This window comes from Rana temporaria, chromosome 8, assembly GCF_905171775.1.
Source record: "Rana temporaria chromosome 8, aRanTem1.1, whole genome shotgun sequence".
NCBI lineage: Eukaryota > Metazoa > Chordata > Amphibia > Anura > Ranidae > Rana > Rana temporaria.
Genome location: NC_053496.1, coordinates 155,626,830 through 155,651,567, shown reverse-complemented (window position 1 = coordinate 155,651,567; position 24,738 = coordinate 155,626,830). Strand labels below are relative to the sequence as shown.

Here is a 24,738-nt window from a genome sequence, read left to right as displayed (position 1 = left end):
AAATCCATGGTAGCGTTATGGAGTTTACAGGTGACTTAGTGATCACATAACTAAGACACACTGGTGGGGGTGTGACCGGAAGATGGAGGAGTAGGGACAGACAGGCTCCACTCCACACGCCATGCTCCTCCACCCGACCGACTGTGAATGAATGAATTATCCATCTGAGGCTCCCGGATCGGACCTGCAGCGAAGTGACGTTTGGTCAGCCTGGGAAGAGCAATAGCTACAGTACAGTACTGCGAGAGAGATCGGGTAACGATCGTAACAACCATCCGGACTGCGGTGGAAGGACCCGGGGGATGAGGAAAAAAGTGATTATTAACCCACCTGGTGAGGAACCGCGGAAGGAACCATTGCAGGCACGGCTGTTCGGGCCGTCGGGACCACCTAGGACGTCCAAACAGACTTACCCATCCCAGCCGGAGATCCATCGGTACTTTCCCTTGACGAGGTCGGCTGCAAGTAAACACCGCGAGACCGGGTCACATGGTGGTGTGACGTCCGGGGAGACGCTAGCAACCGCTCTCTCTCTTTCCTCGACCGTGTCAGCAGGTACAGACACGCTGAGTATAGGAGGAAGGGATAATTGTAACAAGTGAAATATTTGCGCTGTAAAGTGTTATACAAATTAATGTGTGTGTGCATATAACCACATACATATACAAGTACAAAAAATGGGTGGGGAAAGTCCAAAAAAGGGGGAGTGACACTAATATACCAGTAAACAATATTGTTGAATAGTCATTAATCGAGGGCACAGTGCTGAAGAGGTCCAGGTACAACAAAATCCAACCATGTAGGGGTGCAGTTCATCAATACTTTATCCAATCAATAACGTTGTGAAGTGAAAAAAAAGATTTTAAAGATACATAGACGATATTTTCGTTTTATGGAAGGGTGACCGCCAGTCACTCATATTGTTTTTTGAAAAATTAAACGACAACTACGAAAATATCTTATTGACCTGGCAAATTGAAGAGAACACGATACCGTTTCTAGACTTAGAAATCAGCCGGACCAACAATGTGTTCACCACTAGAACTTTCTTCAAAAACGTAGATCGTAACAGTTATCTCCCCATCACCAGCTGCCATCACAAGAACTGGCTTTTTAACATACCCAAAGGCCAAATGGTACGCCTACGACGAAACTGCACGACCACTGAGGAATTCCAGACCCAGGCCAACAAAATAGGTGAAAGGTTCATAGAGAAGGGTTATGAAGTAACCTTCATCCAAGATAAAATAAGAGAAGTATCTGAGCTACCGAGAAGTCAGCTTTTGGAGACTCCTAAGCCTATCATTAAGAAAGATCAGGTCCCCATTATTCTAGGATTCAATGTACAGCATAGAAAAGTAGAGAAGATCATCGCACGCCATTGGCACATCCTAAAGTCAGACCCGGGCCTTAAGGAGATCTTGCCTAATAGACCGAGGTTTATATACACCAGAGCACCTACTTTACGTGACCAACTGGTTAAGAACGTGATTGATCCCCCTAGAAAAGCATTTTCCTTCTTTACGGGCAAAGGGTTTTATCCTTGCAAAAGATGCTATTCATGCATCCATACCAATAAACCCAATCAGAAAGTAACTAAGTTCCAGTCCAATAGTAATGGGACCCAATACGAGGTCAGAGAATTTATTGGGTGCAATACGGAAGGTGCGGTATACTGTTTGGAATGCAGCTGCGGCCTTCAGTACATTGGGCGCACTAAAAGGCTCCTGAGGATCCGCATTAAAGAGCATGTCAAAAACATAGAATGCGGTTTTCCCAAACACAGTGTATCCCGTCACTTTGCCGAAGTACACCAAAATGACCCCACACACTTGAAATTTTGGGGGATAGTACCATACTCTAGACCCTGGCGAGGTGGCCACAAAGTGAGATCACTTAGTCAAATCGAGTCCAAATACATCTTCTCGATGGACACTTTCACACCCAAGGGTTTAAACATCGAATTCGACCTGAATTGTTTCCTTAGTGACTTCTGATTTAAGCTGTCTCCTGTTTCTTGTGATGCATGTATGACCTAGATGCTGTGTGGCCGTGCGTTGGATGCTCTAGTGCGCCATGCCCGATCGTGTTCTAGTTCGGGTTAGACCCTATCATTTTTTCAATCAGTCACCAGCTCTCTGTTGTTCTCTATGCAACTCTGTTTCCGCGTCTTTTCCTTTTTTTCCCCCCCCCCACCCCCTATGCTTGGTTACTGCGACCTAGCTCCCATGTGCCACTCTATATGCAATCATCCCCTGGGACACATGACACATCCATTTATACCTCCAGACTGTTGGGACCCATTGCACTATCTGTGTGTGGCAAGTTGACATTGCCCATTGGGCCCAGTCACCTAGGCCCCATTCCCCTTCCCCCCCCCTCCTCCCCACCCATGCCCATTTTTTGTTTGTTCTATATTTTTATTTTTATTGTTTTATTTTTATTTTTATATATATATTTTTTTCACCAGTGGACTAACATTATCCAGACTGCTGGGTATTCTACATCCCAAGTATGTATACCCCTATTACTGATCTATCTGTGGCAACAGATGAGAAGAGAGATGTCTGCCTCTTTATACCTTACAGATAGACACCTGTGCCCTGTGGATATTTCCGCTTGGATCCTTTTGTCTATGGTATACCGTCTCACTTCGAGGATTATATATATCTATATGTCCCCCAGATGCTCTTTCCAGGTCTTCTAATTATTGGCAACATGCACTGAAGAGAGCTTGCTCTGTCACGAGTGCCTCTTACGTCCCAGTCTGTGTTTTCAGTTTCCAATACCATTCTCTGCCATCAGGGGGATTCCCTCGTCCTCCGTTCCCCCCCACCCCCCTCTCCTTATCTTTTTGAGTTCCTAATTCTCTTTCCCGTTCTGTATATTTCATTGGTAAAAGGTTCTATGTGCCCTTGGCACACCATCCGCCTGCCTGCACTGTAGGGACTGACAATACTGTGGATGCATTCGTCGGGTTCCCTGTATGTGGACAGTATTGAATATAACCAACAACATGGCGCAGGTGGGTTGAAATAATCTCTGTCCCCATTGAGATACATGGGCTTCTACAAAATGGCCGCCGGGCGCCCAATTTCACAGACTATAAATATCTGTTAGTGTGTCCCCTACATCATCCCCTGATGAAGTCACATGTTGACGATACGCGTCGGGATTGGAGGGCTTGACACACTCCAGCATCCGACCACTGGATATACGAGTTCGCCACTCGTCGGATTGATGCAGCAATTTCGATTTTAAATGTGAGTTTTTAAGTGCTTTTAAAATAAACTTTTCACGTCTGACTGGGCTACGCTGTGGTTGTTTATTCCACTTCCCCCCATGTATGACTGCCACATCTGAGTGTCCGGACTGAGCCACAGATAGAGGGGAAGTGTTGGAGGCACAGATTTATTGCGAGTCCGCACTCGTGGAGGAAGGTCTTTTATGTTATATTGTTCATGTGAGTGCATTACTACCTGGGCATTCCTGGGGGTTTTTTTGTTTATTGTTGATGATATCACACGATCAGGCTTGTCCTTCTCTCTTACCCCACATACACCACCGAGATCCTCATACATAACAAGAGCCGACTCGTGAACCATTGGGGACACGGGACTCCTAACCCTGGAGAATCAGTAAGGGAGAGGAAGGAGGGACTGACGAGCTCGGCGTTCGTGGATAAGAGCCCCAGTTTTTTCACCCACATGTGAGTGCATCTCCACTGGTTTAAATCAGAAGACATTGCTATCCCTCTCTGTGACGTTATCACACCATTTGGTTTCTACTCCTTTTACTTTTTCATGTAATACACTTTATGGAGACCCGTATGTGATATTCAACAACGGACCACACCCATCAGGATCAGGCTGATTTAATCCAGCTTGCCAGATTAGAGGTGAGCTGCTGGGATCACTAGAGGTGCATATATGAGATCTTGGTTACGGCTCACTCTCTATCTTTCACCCTTTTTGGATACAAGGCCTCCTTCTTCTGAAATACTTTGACCCTTATTCTTATTTTTATATTTATTTTTATTTCTATTTTTATATTTTATTTTTATTGTTGTGTTTTTCAACATTTTTCACTTCACAACGTTATTGATTGGATAAAGTATTGATGAACTGCACCCCTACATGGTTGGATTTTGTTGTACCTGGACCTCTTCAGCACTGTGCCCTCGATTAATGACTATTCAACAATATTGTTTACTGGTATATTAGTGACACTCCCCCTTTTTTGGACTTTCCCCACCCATTTTTTGTACTTGTATATGTATGTGGTTATATGCACACACACATTAATTTGTATAACACTTTACAGCGCAAATATTTCACTTGTTACAATTATCACTTTTTGTCTATCGAGGTAGACCTCTTTTTTATTTGCAGCAGTATCCCCACTTTTCACTTGTCCCCTCACTCTAGACAGCGCAGGAGTTCACTTCACTTATAGGAGGAAGGGAAGTTAGAGAGAGCGGAGATCAGGAAAATCAGATGGAGCAGAAAGGAAAAGAAATGCCTCAGATACAGCTCCCGCAGGAGACCGAATTGAGTGTGTTAAAAGCTATGCTACAAGCTCTCCCTACCAAAGCAGACATGGAGGCATTGGTGAACCGCATGGAGGAATACCACCGCAAGGACTTGGAGGTCGTACGGGGTGAAGTCCAGCAGATAGCAGATAAGTTGGAAAGGGATGAATTATTGTTGACAAATATGGATGCTCGGGTTACTGCAATAGAGCAGATATATAGTGTTAAAATATCCCAAGTTGACTATATTCAGCTTAGGCTGGAAGAAATGGAGGACCGTAGTAGACGCAGGAACTTAAGGTTCAGGGGGGTCCCCGAAACGGTGGAAAAAGAGAATCTGCAGTCAACTATAAATGAGATATGCAGTCAACTGGTGGGCTCACCACCCCCACAGGGGTTTGAATTTGAAAGGTTACACAGAGCATTGGGCCCTCGTTCAACAAATCTGGACAGACCGAGGGATATAATCGGGTGCTTCCATAGATATGCCCACAAAGAGATGGTCAGCAGAGCGGCATGGGAAGCGGGGGAGGTGGTGCTTGAAGGGGCACAAATAAAAATCCTTCCGGACTCATCGAGGGCTACGTTACAAAGAAGGGCAATGTTGCGCCCACTGCTGGATAGAATAAAAGGGGCGGAGGGGAACTATAGATGGGGATACCCAATATCCGTGACTGTAAGAAGGGGAGCCGAGTCCTTTCTCCTACAGCAGTATGAGGACCTTCCCGGCTTGTTTAAAATGATGGGAATAGAGCCAATAGAAGTTCCAGATTGGCTACAGCACTTATCGAAGTTAAAAAGATGAGGCCAAGTAGAAACCGAGGAGAGAGACTGAAAGGGGGGGAGACCATGAAGGATGACTAGGAGGGACAGGGGGGGTTCCCTGCGTTTTGCCTTGCCTTGCCTGGGCCCCCCCCCCATTTCTAGGAAGAATGGAGGGTTTCTGTTCTTCCTCTCTCCCCACTTTCCGCCCGACCACTCCACTTGAATTATATTAGCACATATTCACAAAATGATATGTATAGGCGATAAGAAGAGAGGATTCTAAGAAAATTAGAAAAACTGAGACACGAATCACAAGATTAGAGGTGGACGAGGGACTATTTTTCTATTTTTATTTTTTTTGAGGGGGGGGGGGCTTGGGGGGAGGGGGGGGTTTGCAGGGGTGAGTGGAGGGGGATTTCTTTCCCCCCTTGTTTGATTATATACTTAATTTTTTAAGACTCACAGATTCACAGAAATCACAGGATTATATCTGCTAAAGCTAAGAAATAATGTAGATAAGATAGCTATGGAAAAAGAGAAATAATGAGATGTGTAGAAATGTGATGTAGGTTTATTTATGCAGATATGTATACACTTTTTTATCAGCACAATAAGGGGTATGTGGATGGGCGGGGGTGGATGAAGAGGGAGGGGCGGAGGGAGGGATAGGGGGGGGGGAACCCCATGGTGGAGCTAGGGGTCTCATCTCCTTATTGAGCCGTCTGGGCTACATAAGGCTCGGAAAGGGAGAAGTCAAAAGAAATGGTCCTGCCCCTTTCCCTTTTTTTTTTGTGGTCTCTTTCTCTTCTCCTTTGTTAGAAAGGAAGTTATTAAGATATATTAAGATAGAGGTCTTTTGAGTTTGGGCGTATTCTGTCTTCCTGTTTTCCGGCTCTCCCCCCCCCATACATTGAGCTTTACCTAGTTCATCTAGTTTAAAAAAGAAGAGGAGGAAAAAAAAAAAGGGAAAGTGGGAATTAGATAAGATAAGAAGAGATAGCAAATTAAATTCAATAAGGGGAACTAGATAGTAGGGGAGAAGGAGGAGGGGATTGAGATCGGGAAGAGGGGGGAGAGAAAAGGGAAGAGAAGGGAGAGAAGGGGGGAGAAGGGGAGGAGAGAGAAGGGAAGGAAGATACAAGAAGGAAGGATAATACAAATTAATATAAATTAATAAAAATGTAGAGAGGGAAAGGGTATGGGAGAAAGAAAAAGGGAAAGGGGGGGATAGATGCAGGAGAGCAGGAAACAGGTGGGTTGAAAGGAAGAAAAGGGAGAAAAAGGGAACGAGATGGAAGAGAATAGGGAAGGAAGGTCGGGGGAGGAGGGGAGTGGAGCTGGAGGGAGCTACTTGACCGCTCCGTTATACCCCCCAGAGTAGGTATACACCCACGGTGATTACTGGAGAAGGATCCAGTCTTGGGTGTTTTTTTTCCTTAGGGCTATAGAAGGGGGATTGGGGTTGAGTTAAGGGAGGGAGGGGGGTAGATTAGAGGGGTTTTTCCTTTTTTTTTTTTTTCTTCTTCTCCTTCCTCGCTCTATCTCTCTCTCCTCGTCTCCCCTCTGAGTGTAGACATGGGGACAATAAAAGTAACCTCTCTGAATGCTAGAGGATTGAACATTCCAGAAAAACGGAAAATGATTTTGAAAGATTTAAGGAAATGGGAGACGGATGTGGCCTTTGTCCAGGAAACTCATTTCAGGGGAGGGAGCCTGCCATTTCTCCAGAACAGATTTTTTCCATGCGTGTATCACGCGATGAACCAGGAAGCGAAAACAAAGGGAGTGTCAATTCTGATTTCAAATGGAGTGGCTTGGACCCTACAAGATAAATGTCTGGACTCTAGTGGCAGGTTCCTTTTCCTGAAGGGTAGTATAGGTGGGGTTAAGGTGACCTTGGCTTCGCTGTATGCACCAAATACTAAACAAGACATATTTATAAAAAAAGCTCTCACAGAACTGGATGAATTTTCAGAGGGTAAATTAATTTTTTGAGGCGATTTTAATATCACACTAGACCCCGGACTGGATGCATCCTCAGGGACCTCGTCGATATCAGGGAGTATCAGAAGGGGGATAATAAAGAAATTACACGAGGTACAACTAGTGGATGTGTGGAGGATTTTACATGTAGATGAAAAGGACTACACTTTTTTTTCCAATCCACATCAAGTATATACTCGTGTGGATATGTTTCTTATCCCTCATTATCTGATTACCTCAGTAACGGAGACAACAATTGGGAATATAACATGGTCAGATCACGCGCCGATTAGTCTATGCCTCTCCCTCTCCAACGATGTATTTGCCCAAGATAGAACATGGCGCCTGAATGAGAGTCTGTTGCAAAATTTAGAAGTGAGGGACGAGGTCGCTAAGGAGATTGCGGCATACTTTCAGGTCAATGATACGCCAGGGAGTAATCCAAGTATGGTGTGGGAGGCCCACAAGACAGTAATCAGGGGAATCCTGATAAAATATGGATCGTACTTGAAAAAAAAAAACGGGAAAAACAGATTAGGGAGATATTAGAGGAAATTCGGGAACTAGAACTTCAACATAAAAAAAAACAAACACCCAAGGTGGGGAGAGAGCTTGGCCAACTAAGGAGACAGATTTCAGAGATTATGCGGTTCAAAGCTAATGCGATCATACAGAGAGGAAGGAAGGCCAACTATGAATTAGGTGATAAATGCAGTAAACTCTTGGCAGGGAAACTCAAGGACAAGAGCAGGTCGGTATATATTCCGCAGATTAAAGGGAAAGAGGGACAGCTTATAAAAAAAACCCAGAGAGATTGCCCAAACATTTGGGGAATATTACTCGGTACTATATAATTTACCATCAGAAGTAGATACAAAATTGGAGATGGAGGAGTATTTATCTGCTGCAGGATTATCTAGATTACCATCCCCACTTCGAAAGAAGTTAGAGAGTCCTATAACTATTGAAGAGGTAGGGGAAACCCTAAAGAAAGTGAAGTTAGGGAAATCCCCAGGTCCAGATGGATTCTCGGTAAGTTACTATAGGGAATTTTCCATGATATTGAATGAACAGATGTCAAAGTTTTTTAATGCAGTGGGAGGTACTGCGGCTTTTCCCCCGGAGGCACTTTTGGCCCATATCACTGTCATCCCTAAAGAGGGGAAGGATCCGGCTGAATGTGGTAGTTATAGGCCTATATCATTGTTAAACACAGACCTTAAACTTTTTTCCAAAATAATAGCATCTAGGCTTCAACCACTGATACCACAGTTAGTGGATATGGACCAGGTGGGATTTGTTCCAGGGAGGGAGGCTAAAGACAATACGATAAAAATCCTTAACCTGGTGCATTATGCTGGAGAGAAAAAAATCCCCTGTGTATTTTTAAACACAGATGCAGAAAAAGCGTTTGACAGGGTGAGCTGGCGTTTTTTGGAGGAAGTGCTGAGACAGGTGGGCCTGGGTGAACGAATGGTCAGTTGGATCATGAGTGTGTACACATGCCCACGTGCCTCAGTTGGGGTCAATGGAGTAATATCACCCCTTTTAAAATTACGAACGGGACAAGACAGGGATGTCCTCTATCGCCCCTGTTGTTTGCTCTTACACTAGAGCCCCTGTTAAATAGAATTCGACAAAATGTGTATATCCAGGGAATTCAGATGGGAGATCAGGTACATAAAGTAGGACGACCTGCTCTTTTCAGTGACGAACCCTTAATGTATCACTCCCTAACCTGGTAAGAGAAATGGAGAAATATGGGAGAATATCCAACCTGAAAATAAACAATACAAAATCTGAGGCAATGAAGGTGGCGATCCCAGAACCTATGGGTGACATAATAAAACAGAATTTTAAGTTCAAATGGGGGAAGGTATTAAAATATCTAGGTACATATATATCATCAGAGATCAAAAATATATATGCACTGAACTTTCCCCCATTGTACAATGCAATACGAATATTGCTAGATAAATGGAGATACGGAATGCATTCGTGGTTTGGGAGAGGAAGTATAGTTAAAATGTGCATTTTGCCAAAGATTTTGTATTTGTTTCAGGCACTGCCAATCTCTATACCAATCACTTTTCTTCGACAGGTGAATACCTTGTTAATGAAATTTATCTGGGCAGGGAAAAAAGCCAGAATTAAAAGAGATTTGCTGAGTATGCCTAAAAGCGCAGGAGGGATGGCAATCCCAAACATAATAAAATATCACAGAGCAACGCGCTTGACTAGATTGGTAGACTGGTGTAGACATGGGGAGTTTAAACGGTGGGTAAATATAGAGCAGTACATAAGTCAGATACCTTTAGGTAGAGCACCTTGGTGCTATGCGGCTCTCCCTAGACATCTTAAAAGACACCCTATAATAGGTCCCACATTGCAAATTTCAGCAAAAGTATGTGGGGATAAGAAATATACACCGAGTAAATCACCATTGTTACCCATAATAGGTAATCCCAATTTCACCCCAGGGATGGAGAAGGATACAGCTGAAAAGTTTAAAGAAAAGAACCTCCGTCAGGTCTTGGATTTTTTAAAGCCAAGTGCATGGCCATCAATCAAAGACCTGACAGAGGTAGGCGGCATATTTGAACTCTCAATGTGGCAGGCGCTTCAGGTAAGCCATTTCTTAAGATCGTTGGGCTTGGTAACAGAATTTCAAAGGCAATTGACAATAATGGAGAAATGTTGCAACGGAGTGGAACCATTATCAAGAGTATTATCTAAAATGTATGGGTTTTTGAACATGCCAGCTGAAGAATTTGTGATGCCAGGTATTCGGAAATGGGAGAAGGACTTGGGGAGAATCTTCACCCCAATTCAGCATAAACAAATAATATATCTGGCATTCAACTCTTCGGTATGCTCAAAAATACAAGAAGCTAATTACAAGTTACTTATACAATGGTATTACACCCCAGAAAGATTACATCAATTTGATAAAGAAGTAGATGAAAGGTGTTGGAGGTGTGGCAAAGAGCAAGGAACTTTGTTCCATATCTTTTGGTCCTGCCAAAAAATTAGACATTATTGGGAGGAGGCGAGAAGAATTTTACAAAAATTTGCGGAAGACTTGATCCCCGATGACCCTGCCCTTTTTCTGTTACATAGCTCACAGATACCGGTGCAGAAGTATAGGAGGTCGGTAGTGTGCCAAATGATCTATAAAATAATACGGTAATAAGAGTGATGATTGTTAAAGGGAAAAGTACTGATGGAGAATGTATTGAATCTGTATTTGCATTTTGTCAGTTGTAGTATTTTGTGTTATTTGTATGAGAAAACGTAAATAAAAGATATGTAAAAAAAAACTAAGACACACTGATAGGTTGTGTAAAAGAAAAAAAAAAAAAAAAAAGTCACCAGTACTAAAAGTGTGAAAGAAGCAAGATAACAGACAGCAAAAAGAACATATAAGGGGCAAACCCTTCCTTATTCTATGCAAAAACTAAAAAGTATAGGCAGTCTTAGGCAGGTTGTCCTCTGCAATGTTAAAATAAGTGCTCACTAGTAAAAGTACTTTACTTCAGTTACTCAATGCCATATGGAATAACAAAGCATTACAAAGTCTGGTAGATGCAAAAGTAACAATATATTTCTTTATTGTGACAGTGGCAAGAGACCAAGGTTATCACAGAAAATATTACAGGCGATATTACTGAAAGATAATCATGCTTACCTAGCAAAAAAAAAAAAAAAACTAAATTACATGTGAATTTTGAACATTACATTCTATAAAATCATTAAAGTCAAAGATATTTTGTGAAACTGCAAAAAAGGATGATAAGCAGAGTATAAACTGTCATTCAAAGCAGACACAAGGCTAATGTCTCTGCTACCGAGTTACAAACTGAAACCACAAAAGATAAAAATGAATTGTTGCCCAACAGTCTATTAAGGAGAATCTGTCATAGTTCCCATTCAGGACAAGCTCCCCAATTATGTGAAGAGTGTCCCGGACCAATGATTTGCCACTCAAGCACAAATGTTGCATCCTAGGAGGAATGAAAGGTCAAATGCTGCCCCATACCTAGAAGCAAAGATAGTAAGAAGGGAGTGTGCCAAGATGTCTCTCAGGGGTGGAAGGTCTGGCTAGCAAAAATAGAATGGGAAAGGTGACAAGTTCCATTTAAGACCACTTTAAAGGAAAACAGAATGAGATCTACTTGTTCCCTGGCTGTCATGCTGGTCCAGTGGCTTCTATGTTTTCACTGAGCCAGGACAAGGATGCTGATTAGAGGTCTTGAATTCACTCTGACTCAATTGTTCCAAGTCAGCAACTTAAAGCTCTAAAAGCCAAAACAGCCAGGGAACTAGTATTACTGAAAGGTGGCCAGTAATGACAGCTTGCCCATTTCCCTCAGTACAGGATTTAGAATATTTTCTTTGCATTTTGTAGCTTTAGGAAGCTGAAATAAGCCTGTGTAAAATGTAGATCACACCGTCCTCTTTAAGCAATAATAATGTCTTGGGTTGGGTTTGGTGACAGCAGAGGATCATCATTCTCTTCAACTTTCTGGAAAAAATAAATAAAAAATTATATGATGTCTACCTGTTAAATAGTCATTAAGAAAATACAGAAGTATATTTTGTTGCAACCATCCCTGCTCTGCCACAAACCTTTTTTAAAAGACACTGCCGACATTTCCACCGGCAGCCTGGTTTTAATTTTTTTTCTAATTACCCAGTTGAGTAGTTCGTCTCGTGATCCTATAAGATGGTAAACTGCTTCCCTATTGGCAAAATTAGTATACAGCCATTGCCAACTATCAAAAGTGTAACTGCAACATTGCTGCATTTTTACTGTCGCTTGCCCTGCCTCTTAACATGATTGCACAGTCAGTCTCTTGTCAAATCTCCAGAGCTTGACCCACATGTGCACTGTTGCACTCCTATGGAATACAAACTCCCCATAAAATTGAGCAGCGTGTGCTTAATGCATGCGTGGGCCTGGCTCAGAAGATATGGATAAGTGTCCGTTAGACCCCTTTGGTGATCGCTCGCTGAATATAGGACATGCAAAAACGCGATTGAAAGGGGGTGCAAAGGGCAGGGCAAAATACACTTCAATAATGAATCCCTGAGAAGAATGGGAACCCACATACTAGCTCTAGTACTTCTGTATATGGAGTTTTTTTTTTTTTAACTTTAAAAAGTAGTGTTGGTCTGTAAATATCCAACCTCAAACCTGGACCTGCCATTTTAATATCTGCTTGACTCTAGCAGTAATCAAGTAGTAGGTCACTACTTACCTCACATTTGCAGGCTCTGAAAAACACCTTCAGTCTGTAGATCAGAGTTATAGCGGAAACACAGATGCCCCAGATCATCATCAGCAAGGACATAATGACCAAGCCCAACATCAAGTTCTGTGCAAAAGAGGGAAAAGCCATCAATCCTACTGTTAAGACATTCAGTCATTCTTCAACTACAGGAGCTGTATTCAAATGTTAAAGGAAAAAAAAAAAAAAAAAACACACAACAACCAACAACACCACATTAAAAAAAAAAAAAAAAACTAGCTAGAATTACTTTAACCACTTAAGCCCCGGACCATATTGCTGCCTAAAGACCCAAGGGTTTTTTTTACAGTTCGGGACTGTGTCGCTTTAACAGAATTGCGCGGTCGTGCGACGTGGCTCCCAAACAAAATTGGAGTCCTTTTTTCCCCACAAATAGAGCTTTTTGGTGGTATTTGATCACCTCTGCGGTTTTAATTTTTTGCGCTATAAACAAAAATAGAGCGACAATTTTGAAAAAAATGCAATATTTTTTACTTTTTGCTGTAATAAATATCCCCCAAAAACATACATTTTTTTTCCTCAGTTTAGACCGATACGTATTCTTCTACCTATTTTTGGTAAAAAAAACCCGCAATAATCGTTTATCGGTTGGTTTGCGCAAAATTTATAGCGTTTACAAAATAGGGGATAGTTTTTTTGCATTTTTTTTTTTTACTACTAATGGCGGCGATCAGCGATTTTTTTCGTGACTGCGACATTATGGCGGACACTTCAGACAATTTTGACACATTTTTGGGACCATTGTCATTTTCACAGCAAAAAATGCATTTAAATTGCATTCTTTATTGTGAAAATGACAGTTGCAGTTTGGGAGTTAAACACAGGGGGCGCTGTAACATTTAGGGATCACTGTGTGTGTTTACTAGTGTAGGGGGGTGTGGCTGTAGGAATGAAATCATCGATCGGGTCTCCCCTATAAAGGGGATCACCCGATCGATGCGCCGCCACAGTGAAGCACGGGGAAGCAGTGAAGCTCCGGGGAGCGATCGCGAAGGAGCGGCTAAAAACAAATAGCCGCGCCGTCGTCCCGGATCGCTCCCCGAGCGGACCCGACCTCCGCATGTACCGGGGGGGGTCCCGATCGGACCCCCCACCCACGTCTAGCAGAGGACGTACATGTGCCTGTCCGTGCCATTCTGCTGACGTATATGTACATGAGGAGGTCGGGAAGTGGTTAAAATCTATTTCAGATAAAGTGGGAAAGCACAACCTTGGTCAGGGTTTTTATTTTTTTTATTTCCAACATCTGCTCATATTCCAGATTCACAAAAGAGAGAGGAGAGGTCTCCACAGCTGGGACACAGACAGCTTAAAAATAGGATTTTTTGTGTCGCACTTACCTGTAAAATCCTTTTGAGTACATCATGGGACAGAGGTCAGATTTTCATTACCTGCTGGGTTATACTTTATCAGGTGTATGGACACTGGTAGATCAAAGATCTTTAGACAGGAAGTGACCCAGCCTATATAACCCCTCCCATACAGGAAGCGCTTCAGTTTGGTAGCAAGTACCGAATCCTCAAAAAAGAGGGGAGGTCCTCTGTGTCCCATGATGTAAAAGGGATTTTACAGGCAAGTATGATGCAAAAATACCATTTTCTTATTCATACATCATGAGACACAGAGTCAGGCTAATATTCATTACCTGCTGGGACGTCCCAGAGCAATAGCCTTGAGGGGAGAGAGACATCAGTTTTTATACGGCAGTCTGCAGAACACTGCGGTCGAAAACCGAATCCTCGGCTGCTTGAACTTCCACTTGATAACATTTTGTAAACATATGCACTGAAGACCAGGTAGCAGCCTTCCAAATCTGAGCCACAGATGCTAGATGGTGAAAAGCACAGGAGGTTCCTACACCCCTGGTAGAATGAGCTCTTCCCCTAAAGGGAGGAGCTTTACTTTTGAGACCATAGGCCTGAATGACCAATTGATGGACCCCTTCTTGGGTCGCTTTGGTAAGAAAAAAAAAAAAAAAAAAAGGAAGCCTGATCCTTATATCTCCAAAAAAACTAGACAAATACCTTGACTGCCCGGACAACGTCCAAAGAATGCAGGCGTCTCTCTTCTGCCGAATGAGGCTGAGAGAAAAAAGGCAAAATAATGTCCTGATTTAAATGAAAGGGCGACACCACTTTTGGCAAAAGAGATGGAACAGGCCGTAACATTAACCTGTTGTGGTGAAGAATTAAACACGGTTCCCTGCATGACAGGGCCGCAAATTCTGACACCTTCCTAGGAGAGGTGATAGCCATCAGCCAGTCTAATGGGATTTCCTTAATAGGTGCAAATGGTTGTTTCTGTAGTACAGACGGCACCAAATTCAAGTCCCAAGGACACATACAGTAGGTGACCTAATGGGGGAAGCAAATGAGTTGCCCCCTATAAAAGGTTTGGATCAGTGAATAGGAGGCTAGAGACCTTTGAAATAATACAGACAGGGCCAAAAATGTAACCTCCAATGGTACTCAAAGCCAAAGTGACGTCTACAGCTGACTGTAGAAGAGAGAGAATTCTCCCAATCATATATTTTCTTTGATGCCATTTTTGGGTTTCACACCGAACATTACAAGTCTTCCATACATTATGATAGATCGTTCTAGTGACAGCTTTTCTAGCATTCACTAGGATGGACACTACCGATTCCGAGGTGCCGCGGTCTCAATAGCCATGACATCAAATTTAGAGACTGTAAATTGGGGTGGAATATAGGACCTTTAGACCAGGTATATGCAATTAGTGGACCTCCAGATGTTGCAAAACTACAAATCCCATCATGCCTCTGCCTCTGGGTGTCATGCTCGTGGCTGTCAGAGCCTTGCTATGCCTCATGGGATTTGTGGTTCTGCAACAGCTGGAGGTCCGCTAATTGCATATCCCCGCTTTAGACAGTAGATCTGGGCGACGTGGAAGCGTCCATGGCACGTCTATTGTCAGTCTTACAGTCTCCGGGAACCTGGGCCTTCTGGGCTAGGCTGGAGTCTCCAGAATGACTGGAACCCCCTCTTTCAGAATCCTGTTCAAAACCTTCAAGGACTGTGTACCCTTTGCTTAGGGTTCACTCCCTTGGACCTGTACAGCACCCTGCAGGAAATGCCTTAGTGCTGTAGTGTCCAGGATTTCCACTCCGCAGGGTTCAGACCCGGAGGCCACATTACAGGCAAAACCTTGCAGGATCTTGAGTCTTCTTTACGAGGCTTGGATACCATTTATCTAAGCATAAAAGCCTGTGTCAAATGGATCCAATCGGTCAATCCCTTGATTAATTTTTGGAACAGTTTGTGGGACTATATAATACACAAACTGGCGCTGAAGTGGATAAATAAAGTGCAAAACAATAACTGCTGCACAAAAAGTGCTAGAACTTCAAAATGTGATAAAAAAAAATTAATAATGAGCAGCACTGGCAACTGAATAGCGAAATAAATAGTAAAATGTGGAACTAAAATAAGTGCCAATAAATAAAAATATGCAAAGCAGCAATGAAGTGCAAATAAACACCACAACAATAAATGTAATAAACACTTGATTAAGCAGAATTATTATCGATCTTTAATGATTCCAAAGTTTCCACAAAAGGATATCAATCCCCCTTTCGGAGACCCCACTCACCAGAAATAACATATCCTCAGCTTCTCAGGCTGGGATCATGCAGGCATAAAACTATCTCTTTAAAATATCAAAGTTCATCATATGGGTTTCTCAACACATGCTTGATAGCAGGAGGGATATTGCATTCCACCGATGAAGAAAAAGAAATATAGTGAAGTACTGCTGGGCATCTGGGACAAAACAAACCTGTTGCTGTAACAGCTCTGCTCTGAGTTGATCACACGTGCGGACGTGTGTTGCAGCAGCTCCTGTCACCCAGACATTGTCTGAGTCTGAGCAGATTCCTGTGCCGAATCCCGGTTCTCTCTCCCCCTTCCCCTGCTCCGGGTCCCCGTCCTTAGCGGCACCCATCCACCACCCCCCGGGGACCACCTTTCGCCCCCACTCCCCGCCGTTGAGCACTCCAAGCGGAACACCCGTCCCCCCGTCCATTGCTTCTCCCCCTCTCCTCGCTCTCCTGCCCCTCCGCAGCCGCCGCCTTCCGCCTGTGGTCTCCCAGGCGTCCTCGGGCGCAGAGCTGCAGGAAAGACAGCGGCTGCGGCCCTGCCCCCACCATCCGCACTAGATCTCTTGTCTCCTTCCTCCACAGCATCGCCTCCAGCCAAACGGGGTTCTCCCCGACCCAGAAACACCCAGAGGCTGGTACTGACGCCCTCGAAGCCGCATCTCGGCTGGAGAGTGTAGGAGAGGCCCCGGCTCGGGCCTAGCTCGGCTCTGGCGGCTATCTTGGTACACCCATTCATCTAACCAAGCACTCCTCACCACCCTCATGCACTGACCAATCAGTCACAGGGACCACGTACTACAGACAGCTGGAAGAGTAGCACAGGGCTACAACCCGGTAAGTAAGGGCCATCCTTGGCCCCCTCTCCTTTTTTTTTCCACCCTCTTTCCACCTTCCTTCCCTAGCTCACCCATTATAGCTCAGCCTACATCAACCAGGTAAGTCCAATCCGGGGCCCATTTAGCTCCTTGATCCAGGGTTCTCCGATCGCCTCTGGGGTCAGGAAGGAATTTTTCCCCTTGCTGTAGCAATTGGCCGCCAGGCTAGGGTTTTTTGCCTTCCTCTGGATCAACTGAGGGGGGCGGTTTTAGGCCGGGTCACCACCTTTTTTGCAGCAACTTCACCGATCCGCATCACTGGCACTGAGCGATTTCAACTGAACCTTCCGGGATCACCACCCCCCCCCATGATCACCATCCTCATCATCGCTGGATCAACAGGATCACTGTATCAGCACATGACTAACAAGTCATCTCCCACCATGCTCATCTTCAAGTACGCAGCAGACACCCTCCGCAACTTAAGGAAGGCGGCCGCACCGCTACCAACCTCCATTCAAAAAACACTACGGAAAGAACTACTAAGAATCTAACGCCAACCAAACCCAAAAAACGAGAAGCCACCGCAGCCACTACAACACTTAGAATGCACCCTGATCAACACGAGATCTGCAGTCAAGCACAGAAAGGAAATCCACGACTTCATCGTCCAACACAACACAGATTGCCTCTTTATCACAGAAAGTTGGCTTACACCCGGCTGTAATCCCATCCTAGCAGAATTGGTGCCCGAGAACTATCGCATCCTAACCGAGCATAGAACAGGTCAAAGAGGAGGAGGCCTTGCAGTGATCTACAAATCCCACCTCGCTCTCACCAAACCAACTCTACAGAACGCACTGCCCTTTATGGAAACACTCACCCTGCAACTTCAAGCTACACCCGAGGAAACCGTCCACATACTACTATGCTACAGACCACCCGGACCAAAGACGCATCTCCTCTCACCCTTTACCGAATTCTTCTCTACATACACCCTGAAAACCAAAAACCTGCTGTTACTTGGGGATTTCAACCTCTGGGCTAACTCAACTCAGGATCCCATCGCTACCGCCTGCATCGACCAACTCGAAGAACGCGGTCTGCAGCAACTGATAAAGACTTCTACGCACACGTCAGGTCACACTTTGGACCTCATCTTCAAGCAAAACGTGAATATCAACAAATTGGACAACAGACCTTTACCATGGACGGACCACCACGCCATCAAATTTATATTAACCACCGATACCGTTCTTCAAAAACCTAAACCCCCTACAACTATACACTGGACAAGATCACGGAAGAAATTACACTCTGAGATCTTCAAAACCACACTAGCGACAAAAATAGAAGTACCAAATCTGAACCACTCAACGGAACAAACACTCAACGCTCTAAACAAAGCGTTACTACAAACAGCAGACACAATTGCTCCGAAACGCAGAGCTCTCAGCCGGAAAAATAACTCAGGCTGGTTCAACGACACCCTCACCCTACTGAAACAGGATCGCAGAAGAGCGGAAGGAGCCTGGAGGAGGAACCCATCAAAAGAAAACCTCACAACGTACAAAACCTTCACCAAAAATTACCACAAAGCAATCTTTAAAGCCAAAAAAGACCATTTCGCAAACATCTCCAAAGCCTTAAACCGTCCACGGGAACTTTTTAAGCTAGTCGCTAAGGCCATGAACCCCTCCTGCTTGGAGCCCCCTGCAAGTGAGACACAGGAATTCTGTAATGAACTATCTGACTTTATCGACAAAATCGAAAAGATTCGGGCATCAGTTCAACAGGAAAAAAACAACACCAACCCCACCGAGATACAGCAAGAAGAAGCAATCAACACAAATAGTATACGATCGACGAATTTCGAGCTGGTCCCAATTACCATCGACACCACAAAAATCATCATCAGAAGCCTCCGAGACAACACATCACCTAATGACATCATTCCTACAAAACTTTTGAAAGAATGCACGGACATCTTGGCACCCATCATAACGCACATCATAAACCAATCTTTCAGGGAAGGGATTGTTCCGAACAACCTCAAGCAAGGCATAATAAAACCCCTCTTAGAGAAACCCAACCTCGATCCGAAAGACCCAAACCAGCGCAGACCGATAACAAGCCTCAACACGATCTCCAAGATCATGGAGAAAGCAGTAGTACAACAGCTTCAGCCCCACCTGGACGAGCACAAACTCCTAGATCCTCTATACAATCAGGTTTTCACCCAGGCCACGGCACAGAAACGGCTCTTCTTAAAATATGGGATGACGCCCTCGAAGCAGCAGATGACGGAGAATCCTGTCTCCTTGTGCTGCTGGACCTTAGTGCAGCCTTCGACACGGTAGACCACAACATACTGATCGCACGACTCAAAGAAGTAGCAGGAGTCTCCGACGCGGCCCTACCGTGGTTCGCATCTTTCCTTGAAAATCGCACTCAGACTGTGAAACTTGGAGGGTTTACATCAGAAACACGGACCACTACATGCGGAGTCCCGCAAGGATCGCCCCTCTCACCTGTACTCTTCAACATCTACATCCGCCCGCTCCTCAAAATCATCAGCAAACAGGACCTGTGCTACCACTCCTATGCGGACGACACGCAGCTTTACCTTCGAATCACCAACAAAAAAGACCAATTTCATGAACTTGGAAAGTGCCTTACGCTGATTGACAATTGGATGACCGAAAGCTCCCTCAAAACTTAACGGATCCAAAACAGAACTACTCACCCTTCACGCAAATAGGAAATCCATTTCTAGGACCACAGGGACACCGCCCACCATCCTCGGACAAACCATCGCACCAAGCAATAAAGCCAAAAGTCTCGAAGTCACCTTTGACTCTGACATGACGTTGGATGCACAAATAGGATCAGTTGTCAGCGGTTATCATCTGCTCCGAATGCTACGTAGACTCATCCCCTTCATCCCAGAAGAGGACACGGCAGTAGTGGTGGGAACGAACATCAACTCACGACTCGACTACGCAAATTCCCTCTATTTAGGACTACCAAAATACCAGATTTCACGTCTACAAGTTGTCCAGAACACGGCAGCCAGACTGGTAACAGGTAAAAAGCCGTGGGAATCAGTCTCCCTGTCCTTGAGATCCCTCCACTGGCTGCCCGTACAGGATCGGGTGACATTCAAGACACTCTGCCTCACCCACAAATGTATACAGGGGAACGCTTAATGCTTAAGCGAGAAAATAAAACCCTACGTCACCAAGCGCGATCTCCGGTCAACCGACCAAAACCTTCTCCAAATTCCTAAATCCCGCTACAAATCGAAGGGAGAACGTAGATTTTTGGTCCAAGGACCACGGCTCTGGAATGCTCTACCCTCTACAATCCGCTTGGAGGAAAACCATCAGGCCTTTAGGAAAAAACTAAAGACCCACCTCTTCTGAAGGACCGGCACGACTCTGGACAGGAAGCGCCTTGAGGCGATTTAGTTTGCATTTGTTGCGCTATACAAGTTACTCACTCACTCAGTGCATCAAGGCGCTACTTACAAAATGTATGGCCGAGACAGGCTTTCAGAAATACACTTTTGCGATCGCCACTCGTATATTGTGCGCTCCACGGAGGCAGGAAATTGCCACAAACCGGAAGTTTTGTCAACGCGTTTCGCCCCTCTTCCAGAGTGTCAAAGGACATCACATCCGATTCACAGATGCTCAAATATATACTGCCCAAAAGGGAAGTAAAGACCAAATTACGGTCGGTGTAAATTAGACACCCACTTCCTCCCTATACATCGTTTGCTAGACATAAAACTTTAAATAGCATAAAAACAAAACCAAAACAAAACCAAACCAAACCAAAAAAAAGGCACACGCCGTTGTGTCTTCATAGAGATAAACATTAAAAGCATAAATGAATAAAAATATATATTAATAAAATTGATAGGCACTAATACTAAAATATTAGAAACAAAGCTGAACACAATCAACTTTAGACTTGATCAAAAAAAAAAAAAAAAAAAATGATAATACAAATACCTCAAAAGATCTCTCAGAATGAGACCCAATGGATCCATAGACTCTGCACTTTAAGCCCCCCTGGACTCAACATAGAGTTGAATCTCAACTGTTTTCTGTCCAATTGGTAATCCCAATCAACTTTATTTTTGTGGATTTTCATTCATATTTTAATTTTCATTTTACTTTTTATTTTATCATTATTTGTATATTTTTTTTTAAATTCCCCCATTTTTGATCAAATCTAAAGTCGATTGGTGTTCAGCTGTTTTACTAATACATTAGTATTATATATAAATAAAATTGATAGGAACTATATTTGTATTCATTTATGCTTTTAATGTTCATCTCTATGAAGACAAAACGGCATGTGCCTATTATTTTATGTTAAAGTTTTACAGGTGATACTCGAAAAATTTGAATATCATGAAAAAGTTCATTTCATTTCACTAATGCAACTAAAAGTTGAAACAAATATATGGGAGAGACTCATTACATGCAAAGTAAGAAAGTTAAAGCCCTGATAATAGTGATGATTATGGCTTACAGGTCATGAAAACCCCAAATACACAATCTCAGAAAATTAGAATATTGTGAAAAGGTGCAATATTCTAGGCTCAAAGTGTCCCACTTTAATCAGCTAATTAAGCCATAACACCTGCAAAGGGTTCCGGAGCCTTTAAATGGTCTCAGTCTGGTTCAGTAGGAGTAACAATCATGGTAAAGACTACTGACCTGACAGTTGTGCAGAAAACCATCATTGACACCCTCCATAAAGGAGGGAAAGCCTCAAAAAGGTAAATGCAAAAGAAATGGGATGTTCTCAAAGTGCTGTATCAAAGCACATTAATAGAAAGTTATGTGGAAGGGAAGAGAGTGTGCAAGAAAAAGGTGCACAATCAGCAGGGATGACCGCAGCCTGTAGAGGATTATCAGGAAAAGGCCATTCAAAAGTGTTGTGGACTTTCACAAGGAGTGGACTGAGGCTGGAGTCCGTGCATCAAGAGCCACCACACAGACGGATCCTGGACATGGGCTTCAAATGTCGTATTCCTCTTGTCAAGCCACTCCTGAACAACATCAGAAGCGTCTTACCTGGGTTAAAGAAAAACAGACCTGGACCAAAGTCCTCTTTTCTGAGGAGAGCAAATTTAGCATCTCATTTGGAAACCAAGTACCCAGAGTATGGAAGATGAATGGAGAGGCACACACTGCAAGATGCTTGAAGTCCAGTGTGAAGTTTCCACAGTCTGTGTTGATTTGGGGAGCCATGTCATCTTCTGGTGTTGGTCCACTGTGCTTCAATAAATCCAGGGTCATTGCAGGGTACAGGTTTATGGATATTGTCTATTTTTTATACATTTGTCCAATATATAGTTTCTTTCTAGAAGCACCTTTGGGTAGATGGTATCTAGTAACACGAGCGGTTTGCACACCTAATTCACTTTCCAAGTTTATTATAGTCTACACATTTGTTGATACATTTGAGGGTCCCCTCTTTCTTTGATTGTAGGGGTAGGCAGCACCATTACCCCCAGTTCCTTTTTCCCTTTTTTCCACTGTAGTATCCCCCTTTGGGGTAATCTTATGGGGGGGCTGCAGCCTTTCTTACTCGCATTTTCCTAAGCGCAGGTCTACATTTATTTATACTATCTCATATATTAGTTTCACCTTTTATGTTGCATTAGTTAAATAAATTCACTTTTGCCCGATATTCTAATTTTTCGAGTATCACCTGTATGTCAGGCAGACAGCAAAATTATGTATCAGGAGAAAGTGGGCATCTATTTACACGGTGTATGGTTGAAGAAAAAGATGGATGAGTGCAAAAACAATAACACTGAGAAATCTAAATTAAAATAAACTAAAACGTGCCTTTAAATATAATCCAAACTGGTGATGTGCAAGATAAACCATAAAAGCATGCGTGAACAAAACTTAAATCATGCACAATGAACAATGATGCTGATCAATAATAAACGGTTAAGAGCAGAGGGTTGCAATGAATCCTGGTGACTGATTACTGATGAATCCAATAAATGTACATATACAGTTCATATAGTGGATCTGGTGATTCAAACAGATGCAATATTCAAACAAATCTTCCTGGTGGTGGGCTCACAGAGCGCTTACCTTGGAGCAAAGAATTGACTGTTTTGAACAGCTGAGTTCAGGCTTCTTAGGGCCCTTTCACATTGGTGCGTTTTTCCCGCGTTTTCGCGGTAAAAATAGCGCTATTAAAACACCCATAAAATGCTCCCCATGCCCCCTCAATTGAAATGAATTAAAAACCGCTGTAAAAACGGAGCATTAAAATCGGGGTAAAACACCGTGATTTTACCGCCTTTAATTCATTTCAATGGAGAGGGGCATGGGGAGCGTTTTAATAGCGCTATTTTTACCGCAAAAAAACGCACCAGTGTGAAAGGGCCCTTAGAATCAGCGTGATTGCTGTGTGGACTTGTGATGGGCTTCACGAAAATGGAGGCTCCCCGACAGATCAAAGACAGCAACAAGCCAAACCGGAATGAATAAAGCAAATATCCATGGTGAAGTATGTCAAAGTAAGACTTATTTAATAAGGGTAAGGTATGCGCATACATGTTCAAAGCAGTCAATTCTTGGCTCCAAGGTAAGCGCTCTGTGAGCCCACCATTAGGAAGATTTGAAAATTGCATCTGTTTGAATCACCAGATTCACTATATGAACTGTATATGATACATTTATTGGATTCATCAGTAATCAGTCACCAGAATTCATTGCAACCCTCTGCTCTTCACCGTTTATTATTGATCAGAATCATTGTTCATTGTGCATGATTTAAGTTTTGTTAACGCATGCTTTTATGGTTTATCTTGCACATCACTAGTTTAAATTATATTTAAAGGCACATTTTAGTTTATTTATTTAAATTTAGATTTCTCAGTCTTATTGTTTTTGCGCTCATCCATCTCTTTTTCTTCAACCATACACAGCAATTTGTACTCGCACAGATTTGAGCAGCATTTTCATTTATTTACACTCCCACATCATTTACACCTGGTCTTTTCCTCATTTAGTTTCACTTTGGCTAGCGCAGAAGATTTCCACATATAATACATCTATTTACACCGACCGCGATTGGTCTTTACTTTCTTCCCTTTGGGGAGGAGTTTTTCCCATGCAGATATATTTGAGTATCTGCGAACCGGATGTGATGTCCTTTGATGACGCCCTGGAGGAGGGGCGAAATGCAATGACGGCAAACCAGTGACGCAATTTCCTGCCTCCGTGGAACGCACGCTATATGAGCGGCGATTGCAGAAGTCTTTCTGAAAAACATGTCTCTGCCATACATTTTCGAAGTAGTGCCTTGATGCGCTTGTCCCAGATGCCCAGCGGTACTTCACTATATTTATTTTTCTTTGTCTGTGGAATGCAATATCCCTCCTGCTATCAAACATGTGTTGAGAAACCCATCTGAGGAACTGACATTTAAAAAGAGATCATTTTATGCCTGCATGATCCCAGCCTGAGAAGCTGAGGATCTGTTATTTCTGGTGAGTGGGGACTGAAGGGGGATTGATATATCCTTTCGTGGGAACTTTGGACTCATTGAAGATCGATAATTATTCAGCTTCATCAAGTGTTTATTACATTTATTGTTGTGGTGTTCATTTGCACTTCATTGCGGCTTTGCACATTTTTATTATTCATTTATGGGCACTTTTTTTAG

The 24,738-nt window shown here is 43.4% G+C and overlaps 1 protein-coding gene across 1 annotated transcript in view; it reads right to left on the bottom strand.

The window, feature by feature from the left end:
• Nucleotides 1-11,185: 11,185 nt before the first annotated feature.
• The window catches only part of LOC120909249, a 107,746-nt gene continuing 94,193 nt past the window's right edge, over nt 11,186-24,738 (bottom strand). Inside the window, exons 6-7 of the mRNA XM_040320972.1 lie at nt 12,541-12,657; nt 11,186-11,804 (exon numbers count right to left, since the gene is read on the bottom strand). Of these exons, the coding sequence (XP_040176906.1) occupies nt 11,739-11,804; nt 12,541-12,657 (183 nt within the window). The 3' untranslated portion in view covers nt 11,186-11,738. The remainder of the gene's footprint in view (nt 11,805-12,540; nt 12,658-24,738) is intronic.